A 16,582-nucleotide genomic window follows, 5' to 3' on the forward strand; every position below is an offset into this window, starting at 1 on the left:
CGTTAGATGATGGTCAACACCTTCTTCATAGATCAGGGCCCCTCCCCATATCATGCTACCAGCCCTGCCCTCCCTCTAACCCATAACTGTTATTGCAAAATATCTCCAACAAACTTGGGAATATTACAAAAGCAAAATATTGCAGATGCTGGAATTAGAAGCAGAAATAGTTAAACATATGAAAGTTTGGCAACCTCTGTTTAGAGAAAAACTAAGTTACTGTTTCAGGTTGATGGCTTTTCATCAGAACACCTTGAAAAATATTCTTGCCTCTCTATTCTGCACATCTTTCCCACAACTCTGTTTTGAACTTGTCTCAGCAGGCATTCATCCCAACTAGAGCAGTGAAAGGGCTGCTAGCAAAAAGCACAAGTTTCAGCCAATTTGGCCATCATAAACTATCCATTCTCAATCTGTCCACGACCTTTGACAAACTCAACTACACAGATGTACTCCAATGTTTCTCTTCTATTGCCCAGCTGCATAGGTCTGCAGTGACCTGGTTCCATTTTTTTCTGTCCGGTCATAGCCAAAGGATGCCCTGCACTGGCTTTTCCTTCCCTACTATTGCCCACGGAACTCTCCTTGGATCCCTATTCTCCATCTATAGGCGACTGCACCCCAGCGACAAGTTGATCCTGAGCAGTCTTGGCAGGATAGATATGGAGAAGGCATTGCCTTTCAGGGGAGAATTTAGAACTGGGGATCACTTGGTTAAAATCAGAGGTCACCGCTATATAAGGGAAGCTTTTCGCTCCCCTCTCCTGAAGGTTTTTGCAATGCTTCTCCTGAAAAGGTGATGGAAGATGAGCACATGGATACTTTAAAGGGAGAAGTAGACACATACTTGTTAAGGGTGAAAGGTTATCAGGGTTAGGCAGGAATGTAGATTTAAGGTTACACTCAGATTGACCATGATCTTATTGAATAGCAGAGCAGGCTCAAAGTACTGATTGTATATTGCCCTCGACATCAACTTAAGCACAAATGGTGTACTTCTGTCTTGCAGCAGATGTCAGGCTATAGCTAGCAATTACAGCTGACATTGTGTCATCTAAGCTCAACTCCAAAGCCCCAGATAGTACATATAGTTCAATATAATATGGGGAGAATATTGCACTGTTAGAGATGCTGTATAGCCCCTCTGCGTTATGGGTGGATGCAGAAGTACACATTACAAACAAACATTTACCTCTCAAAGAAAACCATGAAAACACAGGTTGGCTGAAGCTTTTTCTTAAGTAACAACAGTGATTACATTTCCAAAGTACTTTGTTGGAAGGGTGTAGAATATGTAAAAGGTGATTGTGTGTAGATGCACACAATGCATATTACAATCATCCCCTCCTCTTAACAGTCATCTTAATGATTATTTATTGTTGCATTGCAAGAAACAGGACACACTGCCAATTTATATACATTTTAAAATCCATCAGGTTTTTATTCAATTTTTATGAGGAAGAAACTGGTTCGAAACAATGGATGTACAAAATTACTCCTCAAGAAGGTGCAAATGATTAGTCAAACAATAAAAGCTTAAACTGTGCGTTAACCTTTCGTGCAACAGTTTCCACATCATACAAAAATAGCTCAAAATGTTAGAGTTGATATTTTTGTATTCATTTTAACAGATTTTATCTGGAGATCTTACACTTCAAACTTCACAGAGCAGCAACCAATGTCTGGTAATCAAACCCCATTACTGCATTGTTTCAATAATTCCATTTTAACATTGTTTAATTATTTTAAATTAAGAATTAACTTCTAAGAAACTACCAGCACAGGTCCAGTAAATAAAGCAGCTTTCTCATGAATAAGTTGCCTTTGTAAGGTCGTCTCTGGCAAGTTAACTCTTTTGATGGACACTTGAACGGGTCAATGTCATTTACACCAGTAGCACTACTAAAATGCACTTGCTTACAAATACATTGTCAACCACTTGTGATTGGCTGACTGTTTTCATACTTAAAAAGGCATCACCCATCCATACAGACATATATGTCAGCTATCTTCATTCTTAAAGACTGAATCAAGTCCAGCAAAATTGCTGGTCTGCTTTCTGCCAGCTGTGCCAAAACAAAGTGCGCAACCCAGACATGTTCTGTTATTTTCGTTCAAGTATCCCTTTTTTAATAAACAAAAAGGGGATATAAAGCCAATCAATCTGTATTAGCATAACCACTTATAGGCATATTGTTCAAGTTTGTTAGAGAAGTAGTATATCACAGTGGTATATTACATTTCCATTACTTTAGCTGTTAGCAAAGATTATTCCACAATAATCAGTATTAAACCCTAACATCTAACTTTAACAATGTTTTAAAGTATAAAGATAGCATTCAGGCAAGCATTTGTTGTTGTTATACTAACTTATTTGCACAGTTTCTCTTTTTGCATCATTTTAGCTATTGTTTTTAATCTTAATTCATAACTTCATGAAAGCACAATGGGATGTGCAGAATTCAGAATAACTGGTGCTGCTCTTCACAAAGGGAGATCTCCATAACACATCTGTTGTGAGGAAATAGTAGCACTCAAACTTTTAACTTGATTTGGCTTCTTTTAAGCAGAGACCAAAACAAGGTGTTTACGAAGATCAGGTAACTAAAAGTTTCCTCGCCCAGTCAGGTGGTTTACTGTGGTAGGGCATTCTCTCATTACTTAATGAATCACCACTTGTTGCAGCTTCCACTGGTGCTTCTTGAACTACGTCATCCACACAGGGTTCTTCATTGTATGGATGCTCCAAGAGCTTTAGAACTTGTCTAACCTAAGCAAATAAAATAGATGTTATTAAGCAATTTAAAAACAGCAATAATTCTAATTGTTGAGTTTGATTAGTAAATGTAAGAGTTTCTTTTGTACTGCTGCTATTTAACACATCATTTAAATGAATTAGCCAAAGTAACAGTTTCTATGAGCTATTATAGAAATTGCAAAGTGAAAGAACTTTTTTGGCAATATATGAATCAAATCAACTCAAAACTAAAGACATTTTGAAAGTTTCAATATTTGTTGGTGACACTTCAAGAAAATTAGCACAGCAAAAACTGAAAGTGTTGCTCCCTGTAATCTACAAACAGGACTCAGATTTTTGATTTTAAAAAAACCCTCAATTTATGGGAGACAGGGAAAGACTGAAACTAAACCCACAATCTGGTCAGTCAGGGTCTTACTAGATGTCAGCATAGGTTCGAGGAGCCTCTTGCTCACACATTACATGTTCTTTCAAATGAGGACAGAGGGGTGGTTGCAGAGAAGACAGGACACAATATTTTTCAGTGGCAAATATTCTAATTCTTCTACTAGCACGAGAACTTAACTACCCAAAATGCAAACTCTAATTTTAAAGAATATTTTCTTGAAAATCTCATGGAATCTCAACACATTTGATCAGGATTCTTAGCAATTGACTCAGTCAGAAAATTAAATGTACATCAAGTAGGAAATATGACTAGCATGCAGTTAATGGAATCAGTTCCTGAACACACATGTGGCATGCAATCAAAGACCAATGTAAATTTGGGAGGTGTAAATTGGCACCTTTGCTGGTTGCAAGAAATGCACATTCTGGGGTAAAAAATACCCAATTATATTACTAAAAAATCAGCTTTAATTGAGTTCAGATTTCCACTACAACTTAAAAAGGTGGCAAAAAAATTGTAAGTTAGCATTTGAGAGAAGCAGGCTACTTGCTCATTGCTTGGATTTTGGCATCTTTGTAGAATTTCAGGAAGGGAACCATGTAGATAGACAAACTATAAAGCATGAAGGGGAATCAGGAAGGAAAACCTTGGGTGTGTGTAAAACACTAACTGACCCATTTCTTGAGTATTTTGGACAAATCTGAGCACTGAAACACCTGGAGTATACTGATCGGAAAGTTTAGAAGAATAAGCAGGTTAATCTTATAGAAGGCCACAAAATTTTATCAGGACCAGAGAGGATAGGCACATCAGAGATGCTCCTGATGTCCAGGGGGTCCAGAACCAGGGGTCACAGTCTAACGATACACAATAGGTTATTTCGGACTGAGATGAGACAAAATTTCATTACCCAGAGAGTGGTGAGGCTGTGGAATTCCCTGCCGCAGAAAGCTGTTGAGGCCAAAATATTGAATGTTTTCGAGGAGGAGATAAGGCATAGTTCCTAGGGCTAAAGGAATGAAAGGGTTTGGGGTGAAAACAGGTACAGGATACTGAGTTGAAGGACTTACTGGCCTACGCATGTTCCTACTTTCTGTGTCTATGTTTGCCTTAGCGACAATGCAAATGAAAGGATTAGTGACCTGAGCTAAGGAAGGACAAAAGATACATAAATACAATTGCCATTGGAAAAAAAAGCAACTTAGAAGATGATTATATTAAGTATTTAAGATCTGGAGAGAATAGATACGCTCACCCCAATCATTTTTTTTCTGAACTGTGTTAATATTTGAGTAATCAGTTAATGTTAAATGTAACTTTAGGGGAATATCTTTGATTAACCTACCAAGGCAGGATCCTTCAAATTTCAAGAAGGGAACATGATTATTTTTCACAAGTAGAACTTCAAGAAAGACTAATGCTTTAGAATTCAGGATATCTCAATGTACTTTACAGTTAATGAAATACCTTTGCAGTATAATCATTTTTGTAACATAGCAAATAAAGTATTGAATCTTATAACGGATAAGGAGGAACAGGGAGTCTATGACCTTTGGGCAGGTCAATTGATCCTTATTGGTCCTGTCAGCAAGACATGGAAAAACAACAATTTAAATATGCCAAAAATCAATGTTTCAGAACTTTCATGAATGATTTTATTGGTGCAAAGATGAATTTACTGCTAAATGGCTTTTTGCAAGTTATTTTAAGGATTTCATGTAAAAGGACCTTAATTAAAACAAAGTCTTTAGAAATTTAATACAAGAATGTGATTCTTCTTCAGCCATTCATTTGCAAGGATCTTTCTCACTGCTACTTCCGCTCCCCCCACCAACACACACACACACACACAAATTTACTGACCTCTGAGAAATCTCCATTCTCTGCAGCAGTGATTGCATTCTGTGCGATGTAATTTCTCAGAATAAATTTTGGGTTGTTTGAATTCATCACCTTCACACGTTCAGTATTTAGATCAGCAGCATCATCAACATCTTTTGCTTCATTCTCCAAACGGGACCTGAAAGGAAACAAACAAACAAACATGTGACATCTTTTCAAACATTCCGTCACACAGAGACCAAAGCAGAATATTCTTCAAATATAAACTCAGCATTTTGACCTTTCAAATAGGGCAGAAAGATGACCTTCTGTCACCTGCACAAGAGTGTTAATATGAAAATAATATTTCATAGCAATGCTCAAACATTATACAAACAAGAGAAATTTAAGAGAAATATAAAGTTTTTGGGAACTTAAACTTCTGTTACAAAATGAAAAGCTTACAATGTTTCTATGTCATCTTTTGAGCTTGGTAAATGTTAAGCAAACTGTACTATTGTTTTACAGACTGTACCACACAAACCATAAATACCCAAGACACAAATTACAATTTACCCATAAAAGATCACCAACAGAATTTACAAAACCTGCATTGACAGGAATACACACAAGTCTCTTTAATTCTTATTTTTAAAATTGATTTTCCCCTTTCTTCTCAGTGCTGACTCAATCTGGAGTTAAGTTCTGTGGATGCTAAGCAATCTGGGCACATTTCTGAACTGGTCTTTCTCTAGTCTCTAGTGATTAACAGCAGGGAATCTGATGATTCAATCAAGTTAAGACCATAAGACATAGGAGCAGAAATTAGGCCAATCGGCCCACTGAGTCTGCTCCGCCATTCAATCATGGCTGATAGGTTCCTCAACCCCATTCTCCAGCTTCCTCCCCATAACCCTTGATCCCCTTGATAATCAAGAACCTATCTATCTCAGTTTCAAATGTACTCAATGACTTGGCCTCCACAGCCTTCTGTAGCAGTGACCTCCACATTCTTAATCAATGTATGAACAATTTACACAGCGATGTCTCACTAAGAAACAAGCAGGCAACCAAGTTAATTTCCACCCCTAGTCACTTGAGACCCACAGCAGAATTCTACATCATTCCTTCAAACACACGTAAAAGCAGAAATCATATTCTGTTGTGTAGCTTTGTGTTATTCTAGGTAGCATCTTCGACCAAGTGTTGGGAGAAATCCATAAATGTTATTCTCAACTTGAATTTAGCAATTTATTTTCTACATAGCTTCTAACCTGTACTTTTGTAGCCAGTCTGTCCATGCCTTCCGCTGTTTGCTTAGTAGTTCTTCGCTTGTCATCTCTTCCAACTCAGAGAATAGTTCTATGCGGTTCAATTCTCTCGTAATTTCATCTTTGTTGCCAAGCAGATCAAAGAGCTGTGAATTGGTCTGGGACAGTGCCAGCAACATCGACAGCTGCCTGTATAGGATCACCAGAGTGTAATGTCAGAATCTGAATATATAATGTCTAGCTCTTAACTAATAAAGACCTACAGGACACGTCACTGTGGAGTGACTGCAGCGCAGCACACCAGAATTATTTTCAACATCAACAAAACTGGAACAGTCTTCACTTAGCTGGGCACAAACAAATCAAAACAATAAATACATTAAAATTAACATACTATTTATATATGGCAAATTGTAAAAATTCATCTACATATGTAAAAACTAACTCAAAAATCTCTCTCCTTTGCCATCTCCAAAGGAGTACTTTATGTGGGTAAACAGCTGCTGGTGGTGGGGGGAGGGGGGTGTAACATGACAAACTACAAACTCTGTACATTACTCACATACTAGTTCTTATTTTTACATACATAAAGTCTTCACCCAAATGGCAAGGAAAGTGGCTACTCAAGCAGACATTGAGAAATGACAATCATATTATTCCTTCAATAAAGAAAACAAATTAATAATACCAAATACCATATTCATTCACCTAGACTAAAAAAACTTCATATTTAGAGTACATAGGACCATTCTTAAAATTCATAACTTGTTTAGAATGTCACATAAGTCAAAAAATATAGTAACACAGAGATATGTGTAATTGTGGACAGACATCAGCAGGTAGAAAACTGATGGATAGTTGATGCCCCACTTCGACCCTGTACTCCAATGTGTAAAAAAGTATTGAGAATATTTCAGTGTTGCAATTTATTGCCACCTATCACTACTATTCTGCAACTTACTTATTAGATCAAGTCATTTGCATGAAGTAGCTTTTATTACTTTGGTCATATTTGACAAATGGCAATAAAAATACAGTGATCCTTCAATGTATTATTCCTTAAGAAAAGCAGTTAAATGAAAACGTGTTAAACATAATCGCTGTCGAAAGAAACACTGGACCAATGTTATTAGTCTCCAGATTGTTGGAGACTGTACATATAACTAAAGGTGTGCGCTGGGACTCTGCAGATGTCCTGACCCAAGTGGGAATTGTCTAGGAAGTTTCAACATACAATGGTTAATTCCCTTGCTCCCTGGAATTCTCTGTAAAAGTACCCAAGTTGGAGTTAACTGTGGAGTTTTTGTATGGTTCCAAAATACACACAGATAGGTACCAGGAAATATCAGGCAGATTAGACCAACCCTTGGGTAACTATAGAACTACTAACTCCTCCCAACAAATTAATCACACTGATCCCACAACACCTCCCCACAGCAACCCACCAGACTCCTGAATATTCCACTGCACGAAAGGACCCAACCAAATCAGACTACTACCCAATCAGACTACCCCTCCCAATCTAATACAACTATTCTGACAACTCAATGACTTCTCAACTCACTTACCCAATCACTTGCATCACTCACATCTTACACAGCATGAGTGTGGGGAAGTGGTAGTGAGCAAAACGTCTTGGGAAAGCAATGAGTTGGGAGGGCCAGCAAAGGGGAAACATGGCAATTTGTTTTATCTTATGAAAGATATCTTCATTAACTGGTGTAAAATAAAAATGGCAGCACTGCTATTGGAGGAAGTCCCAATTTTGCCAACGATACTATTATCAAAACTCGCTTTTTGTTGGGGCACACTACAAAATACCTTTAATCTGCAAATTACTTATGATTAACATAGCACTAGTGTTTAAACTTAGGATTTTACAAATAAACCTTCTATAAATCTCAAGTTCATTTCATAGTCTAGGTTTTGAAACATAAACGTGTAAAGCATTCCTACCGCGGATCCATTCTTGGTTTGGAAGCAAGTTTTAGCTCTTCCAGTGATACACATTGTGCAATCTGCTTTTCAAGAAATTCTTCCAGTGTAAAATGGGTGGAAATGCCAGGAACTGGAAACTCACTCAACAAACGGAAAGTGTTTGTAAAATCAGCTCCTGAACGGAAAGAAACTAAATTGTTTAACGTGCAGTTTTAACTTATTTAATTCTCATTCTCTGTGCTCGTACATAATAAACATGAAAATAATTCCATTATTACTTTAACCTTGTTACAATTAGGTGACCATACAATTTGTATCTTATCTTGTATGTTGGCATTGGGGATCGAGGAGGAATTCTCAACAGCACAAACAATTCATGAAATTTCAGACTCCTGTGAATGAATGCCAATCTGTTTCATTACTCTCTCTCTCTATTTTGAATTACTTCAAGCCTCCTTTCTGTACTTCTCGGCAGTTCTCCTTCAAGGCAGCAGATAGGAGATTATTAAAGAAGGATTGATGGGTTTGCAGTAATGGCTTTGAAATTACAGAAGGACAGTAAACTGGATAAAGAATTATTTAGATTTTAAAAAACTGAGTAACTATTGAGTGCAGGGTTTTTTTGTTTACAATCAATAATTTTGATATGTCTTAGCGACAACGCTTTCAAAATTTGATGATTATAGCAAGATTGAAAGCATAGTTAATTCTTAAGGTGACCAAAGAATGTTTCCAACTTTTGTACTAACCCGTAATCTGGAAAACATGCAACAGCTCAGAAACTAACTCTTTATCCTCTGCCTTCTCACATCGCAGAAGTCCCAATTTCTTTCTCATTTTTTGCAGATAGTGTTGCTCGAACTCTGTGTTATATTCCTCTTCTATGATAGACTGACTGTCCTCCAGGGGCAGCTCAGGAACCAAAGCCTCAGCCAGTTTACTCAAATTCCATTTACAGATTTCAGGTTGACGGTTGTATGCATAACGGCCTCTACTATCAGAACCATTACATACATAATCCGGATCAAACCTTTAATTGTTGGAGGGAGAAATGGGTCGTTACACAAGAAACGTTGGAGCATTTTGTGTTATATTTGCAGTGCAATACTTCACTAAAATTAAACTATTATCATTGAAAAGTAATAACGGTTCATGTATAAAAGGTTTCAAATATGTGCATGAATGCCTATCCACTTTAGAAATGTATAGAAAATCCTGAAAGAAAACTGTTGATACAAAAAATGTATTACAGTGAATGGTAATTAAATGTAACCAAAAGCATTTTTATTTAATGCAATGTAATGCAATTCAAGATTAGGTTATAAGAGACCATATTAACTGAATGAATTTGTTCATTAGTTGAGCAGCATTAATGTAGGACAACCAAATGTAGTCCCTTTTTGTATTCACTTTCATCTGTGTAATACATCTACAGTGAAATTTCAATCATTCGTTCTGAAATTTTTGGGTTCTGATTACTGAAAAATTAGGATTAACTTTTACACAACATAGATGAAAAATTACAGATGATTTTAAGATAAAAATCTTGGGGTTGACATTTACATAAGAACAAAGAAAATTACAGCACAGGAACAGGCCCTTTGACCTTCTAAACCTGTACCGATCCAGATCCTCTATCTAAACCTGTCACCTATTTTCCAAGGAACTGTATCCCTCTGCTCCCTGTCCATTCATGTATCTGTCTAGATACATCTTAAATGACACTATCGTGCCCGCGTCCACCACCTCTGCTGACAACACATTTCAGACACCCACCACCCTCTGCGTAAAGAACTTTCCACACATATCTCCCTTAAACCTTTCCCCTCTCCCCTTGAAATCGTGACCAGTTAATGAGTCCCCCACTCTGGAAAAAAGCTTCTTGCTATCCACCCTGTCTATACCTCGCATGATTTTTGTAGACCTCAGTCAGGTCCCCCCCACAACCTCCGTCTTTCGAATGTAAATAATCGGAATCTACTCAACCTCTCTTCATAGCTAGCGCCCTTCATACCAACATCCTGGTGAACCACCTCCACAACCTCTCCAAAGCATCCACATCCTTTTGGTAATGTGGCAACCAGAACTGTACGCAGTATTCCAAATGTAGTCGAACCAAAGTCTTATACAACTGTACAACATTTAAGATGTACTAGAATATACAATCTGGATGTGAATTTGCTGGCTGAGCTGGAAGGTTTGTTTTCAGACATTTCGTCACCATTCTAGGTAACAACATTAGTGAGCCTCCGACGAAGCTTCGTCGGAGGCTCACTGATGATGTTACCTAGAATGGTGACGAAACGTCTAAAAACTAACCTTCCAGCTCAGCCAGCAAACTCACATCCAGAACCTCAACCTGAGCTACAAATCTTCTCAAAACTCACTAGAATATACAATATTTTCAAAATTATCACCTACCTCCTTCATTAAACGAACACATCAACTTAGTTCCAAATTAGGGAATCCATGCCTATCAGAATTTGTGTTCAACTACTCCAACTAAGCAGCAAAGAACACAAACCTTAAATGTTGTTTTTTCTCAAAAATGCCAAGAGGGTCAGCAGATAATCTGATAAAAGTCTCCAATGGTATATTAAGTATAATGTAATTAATGATAGCAAGATGGTAATAAATGAGTAAAAGTTTTACATGATCACAAAAAGCGTGTGATTATAATGCGCAACACGGCCACATTTCACTGGTGAACATTAGGCAGTACCATTAAGACAAAGTATTAAATATTGCAGGGAGTGAGCAGGATAATTTGTATTGGGTTATGTTGTGCACATGGAGAAAAAGAACAGATTGAATGTGTCAATTTCCTATTCCTGCAATGGAATATTAACCAAACTTAACTAAGCTTTCATTAGAGCTAAATTACTTAAATCATATCAACCAGTTGAATCATTGCAGGAGTTCTTTCTCAAGTCAGTGAACAAGGGTTCTGTTAAAGATCACATTTGCAATATTTTTGGATGGCAGAAACCCTGACAAATTAAAGAACGGATTAGCAACAGGCCATCTATCAGATTTCAATTCCCTCCCGTAATAGTCATTTGTCTACCTTTCCCTTTGCTTTAGTATCCTCATGTTTTGGTGTAAAGACCAAAGCAAAATATTAAATTAGCAGTTCAACCATGTTTTCAAATCAATAACAGCTCCAATAGCAAACTTCTTCCTCTGAAGCTGTGTTGATTTGTGGGAGACGTTGTGCACCAGGTCCATAACCAAGAAATACGGGTACTAAATAAACAGAGCATTCAGTATGACAAGACAGACAACAAAACAGTAGGGAATTAAACTTCCAGCTTGCTATCAAATTCATGTTTTTAGTCTTTGCTGTTCTACTATATTTACTGAGAATTGGTATGATTGTCTACACAAATTCAGCAAAAAAAAAACAAAATCGATCATCACAACTGCATTGGTCGAACTGATGTGGATTGTGGGAGGGAACTGAAACACCCAGAGGAAACCCACACAGACACAGGATAATGTGCAAACTCCACACAGACAGTTGCCTGAGGCTGTAATTGAATATGGGGCCTTGGCACTTTGAGGCAGCAGTGCCAATCACTGAACTACTATGCCACCCCGCCAACCCAACATGACATGTCATGCAACTCAGGACCATTAACAACACTGTTGACACTATCTAGGATGTATTTGGTAACTTCATCCGAAACAACATTTTACCTTGTAAAATTATAAATGACGTTACATTCAAAATCCACATACCTGTCCATGAAGCCAAATGGTCCATAGTCAATGGTGAGTCCTACAATGCTCATGTTGTCTGTATTTAGTACACCATGACAAAATCCAAAACATTGCCATTCAGCAACAAGCCTGGCTGTCCTCTTGGTTAACTGTAGGTTTGATAAAACACGTGCTCCTTTTAGATTAATTTTTTAAAAAATTGATTTTCGGATATGCCACTGCACAATAAATATTGATTTTTAAATGTACCCAAGTTCTGTAAATTCAATTAATGCAATTGAGCGGCACTGTGGCTCAGTGGTTAGCACTGCTGCTTCACTGCACCGGGAACCGGGTTCTGGGTGACTGTTTGTGTGGAGTTTGTACATTCTCCCCATGTCTGCACGGGTTTCCTCCGGGAGCTCCAGTTTCCTTCCGTAGTCCAAAGATGTAGAGGTTAGGTGGATTGGCCATGCTAAATTGCCCATAGTGTTCAGGGACGTGTAGCTTAAGTGGGTTACAGGGGGATGGGTCTGGGTGGGATGCTCCAAGGGTCGACGTGGACTTGTTGGGCCAAAGGGCCTGTTTCCACACTGTAGGGATTCCATGAATTCTATGTTCAGTTTATGTTCAAAGTAAAATATAAATCTTGGGAAAGCAAACCACGACAACAATTGTTTTCTCTTTCAATCCCTATGAATAATGCTTCATAGTTTATTTCACTTAAAATTGAATTAGCTAATCATGTATAGAATTAAAGGTGAAAGAAAGAACCAACAATGGGACACCTTGAGTTTACAATAATTCCTTTATATTTGCACATTTATAATGTTATATTGATACAAATAGTGAACTTAAATCATTGCTGCGTCCCAAATGTAAGCTATGTTAATTAGTATTAAAGCCACAAATGCTTCATAAAGGATAAAATTAAAGGACTTGGCAGTACATAACTTGCAGGGAAGAATCAAGGTCACTTAAGGCATGTGTATGAAATATTGGGCCCATGTGGTGTGGAGTTTTACATGGGCTAAAGTTTTGTCTAGATAGAAAGATGCTGCTGCTACAGGGAAAATAATTGATCTTCATTGCAATGGAGGCATGAATTTGAGTTTAATCAATGCACCAGCTATTGTCAAGTCGTACTCTGCGCTACCTTATCATTTACCAAAATAACAATTGGAATTGATAAAGTAGTGTTATGGATTTTGTGCTCAACTGTCATGACATGCACAATTCTACATTATTGGACCACATCTGGGAAAAAAAATTCAGAGCCGATCGGTCCTTCTTTCTCAAAATTTTTTTTCTTCTTTCTGCTATATTGATAAACCTTTGACCTCGATATCATCATATGGAATAGAACTTGGATGGATGTGGCCCTTCCTAATGCAAAAGCACACACATCTCCATAACAATATCCAGCCAAGATCAGCTAACTAACAAGACCATAAATCAAACTTGGGACCTTCCTGGCTTGTTTAATTCAGATTTGTAATGTGCATTATAGTGTACACATGTATACAGTTAGCAGTAATAAAACATAAAAAAGAGTAAAAAAATTCATATCAGTCTGGATAGTGGCAACTTGCAATGAGCACAGAAGTATGGTAAATAAGGTGGTAAAAACAACTTGAAAACTCCATTTATTTGTTTCATAAGTTCTTACCTCTCTGAAGAAAGCAGCATTTCGCAGGACTGAGTTTTGGAAATGCGCCTTCTGAATATCTGGATAAAATGTCCCAATGACATAGTCAAGCATTTGAATTCGAATATCATTTCTACCGCAACTAGGTCCCTTTCGACCTGTATACTCATCCATGGGTTTAAAGATCTCAAAGGATCCAAATCTGATTTTAAAGAGTAAACAAAATACATTTACTTGTAATTATGGAATCAAGGAAAATTTCAACATTTGACAGATTCTAATATACACATACCACACCAAAAAGAAAAATCCCCATCACCTTAGAAATGTAGGAGCAATACGAAGGACGACAGTGCATTTTTCATATGTTGGATGTCCATCATAGAACACATCTCTAATGACTTTAGAATCTGAAGTTACACAAGTTCCCCCTCGTGTTGTTGGAATTCCCAGATGGAACATGGCCTCACTGCAAAGAAATTCTCTTATACTAGAGCGAAGCACTTTTCGACCATCTGATTGCCTGTCAAAAATAAATTTGAAAATAATCTGCATTATAATAAACTGCACAAAATTCAAATGCAAGACTATTATATAAAATATTTTATGTCAGCATACGGCAACATAAACTTATAATAGGTTTGTGCTTAAAACAGATGTACTGTGTGCCAACAAATTTGTATATTATTTTAACAAAGCAACACACACCAAGGCAAAATCGGAATTAAATGATGTGCAAATGCCAATGTTTGAAAGGTTGGTCCAAAAGCTCAGTGGGTTTTGATGTGTGCTCTTTGAAGGAGGAGGAGATGCAGAGGCTCAAGTGCTTACGCACCAAATACAGAAGGCACAGCAATGATGTGACTAGGGTGAAGGGTGATGCAATTGTGTACACATCTGGAACAGGTTCACAATGGAAGTTGCAGAGAGGCAATCAGGTTTGATAATGATACACATCAGTCAGAGATTCTGCATTTCGATGGCACCACGCACTTTTATATGCATGTTGCAGTCAAACTAGGGATGGCGATGGTCGAGGCTCCAACTTTGTTTCCAACACATGGTTGACCCGGAATCACTCCTGGCCTTAATGTCTCCCATTGACTGGATTAGGTTCATTAATATGAATGCACCTTCCTGGCAGACATTAGGCTCTGAGGCTTCTAGCTCAGAGGCTGAAGTATTAGCCATCGTGGCCTCCCCAGTAGGGCTGGAGCAGGCAGTAGTGAAAGGAAAGCGAACGTTTTAAAATTGAAGGCCCAGGAACGAGGAGTAATCAGGGTTGAACGGCCGAAATACATTCTGCACTAAACTCCATACTTAACTGAAACAAGACAACTCTGCTGGAAGATAGTCACTCAGCAGGATAAATTAATATTACGCCGCTTAGTCACACGTATCCACAAAAAAGGTTCCATGCGTTATAAAGACTGACTTTGTTGGGTTTTTTAAAGAAATGAAAAATAGGCGTGGTGGAAGAAAACGGAAGGAATTTAGTTTAGAGTGAAGCTCATAGTCGCCCCTAACACTGGGCCTTACAAGCCCCAATAGGTCTTTGTAACCGGCCTCCTAGAGTCAACGCACACAGTAAAAGAAAAGGCCGAGCAGAGACGGTCTAACAGAGCTGCCCTAGTTTGTGTTCCTGACCTGGAGTAAGGGGTCGGTCCAGCTCCTTTGATCTGTAGCTCCCACCTCTGTCCCTGGCTGTTAACCACTTCCCCCAGGTACATAGCCGCTCCATCCCCTAGCTGCCCGGCGAAGTTACCGAACTGGTGGCCACAGTAGCAGTGGGCGGCGGGCTCGGTGCCCGGCAGCTCCCGGTTCCCGCTGAAGTACTCGGCCAGCTCCAGCTCCGAGCTCTGCAGCTCGTCCTGCTGCAGCTCCAGGAGCTGCAGGGCCGGCAGCGAGTAGGCGACCAGCTGGGGTTGGTGGAGGGGAGCCGGGCGGACCCTGGAGAAGCAGGCGGCCGGTACCTGGCGAGAGCCGCTCTCCTGGGACGGGTCGAGGGGCAGCGAGCGCAGAGCCAGGTTGTCGAAGGGCAGACTCCCTAAGCTCACTCTGCCGCTGGCCCCCATTCCCATAGCCTGGGCGGCCGCCACTATCAGCCCCTTACTGTGGTGCCGAGACTGGAGAGGGAGGCCAGCAGTAACACAGCGAGCTGCACTCCCTCCCATACAAAGTAACCTCACGGCTCGGCTGAATGCCACAGGAAACAACCCCGATACATTCTCTTCCGAGCTAACTTCACTCCCTGCACAGTTACAAACTCGCCAAGCGATGGAGCAGCTGCTCCGTTCTTGTTCAGTTTGTTTTTTTTTATTTGCGCACGCAATGTCGTTGTGTTGGAGAGATAGCAGGAACTGCGGATGCTGGAGAATCTGAGATAATAAGGTGTAGAGCTGGATGAACACAGCAGGCCAAACAGGAATTATTCTGAAGAAGGGTCTAGGCCCGAAACGTCAGCCTTCCTAGATAACAAAGTGTGGGGCTGGATGAACACAGCAGGCCAAGCAGCATCTTAGGAGCACAAAAGCTGACGTTTCGGGCCTAGACCCTTCATCAGAAAAGGGGGATGGGGGGAGGGAACTGGAATAAATAGGGAGGGGGAGGCGGACCGAAGATGGAGAGAAAAGAAGATAGGTAGAGAGGAGAGTATAAGTGAAGAGGTAGGGAGGGGATAGGTCACTGCATCCCAAAACCAGCCCAGCCTGTCTCTGCCTCCCTAACCTGTTCTTCCTCTCACTCATCCCTTCCTCCCACCTCAAGCCGCACCTCCATTTCCGACCTACCACCTCATCCCGCCCCAAAAAAATCCCCTCCCTACCTCCTCTCCACCTACCTTCTTTTCTCTCCATCTTCGGTCCGCCTCCCCCTCTCTCCCTATTTATTCCAGAACCCTCACCCCATCCCCTTTTTCTGAAGAAGGGTCTAGGCCCGAAACGTCAGCTTTTGTGCTCCTGGGATACTGCTTGGCCTGCTGTGTTCATCCAGCTCCACACTTTGTTGTCTTGGATTCTCCAGCATCTGCGCTTCCCATTATCACTCACACGTCAGCC

The 16,582-nt window shown here is 39.5% G+C and overlaps 1 protein-coding gene across 2 annotated transcripts; it reads right to left on the reverse strand.

Moving 5' to 3' along the window:
- Positions 1 to 1,417: 1,417 nt before the first annotated feature.
- On the reverse strand, positions 1,418 to 15,998 carry selenoo1 (selenoprotein O1). 2 transcript variants are annotated; one of them, XM_048554543.2, is made up of 9 exons: positions 15,174 to 15,998; positions 13,846 to 14,049; positions 13,548 to 13,728; positions 11,918 to 12,048; positions 8,926 to 9,206; positions 8,195 to 8,351; positions 6,242 to 6,427; positions 5,010 to 5,166; positions 1,418 to 2,770 (listed from the first exon to the last, which is right to left on the reverse strand). In XM_048554543.2, the coding sequence occupies exons 1-9, from the start codon at positions 15,698 to 15,700 to the stop codon at positions 2,588 to 2,590; spliced, it is 2,007 nt and encodes a 668-aa protein (XP_048410500.2). In that variant the 5' UTR covers positions 15,701 to 15,998; the 3' UTR covers positions 1,418 to 2,587. The 2 variants fall into 2 exon arrangements, with proteins under 2 accessions (XP_048410500.2, XP_059510599.1); XM_059654616.1 differs by having other exon boundaries at positions 2,597 to 2,770.
- Between the last annotated feature and the right edge of the window lie 584 nt (positions 15,999 to 16,582).

This window comes from Stegostoma tigrinum, chromosome 25, assembly GCF_030684315.1.
Source record: "Stegostoma tigrinum isolate sSteTig4 chromosome 25, sSteTig4.hap1, whole genome shotgun sequence".
Classification (NCBI taxonomy): Eukaryota; Metazoa; Chordata; class Chondrichthyes; order Orectolobiformes; family Stegostomatidae; genus Stegostoma; species Stegostoma tigrinum.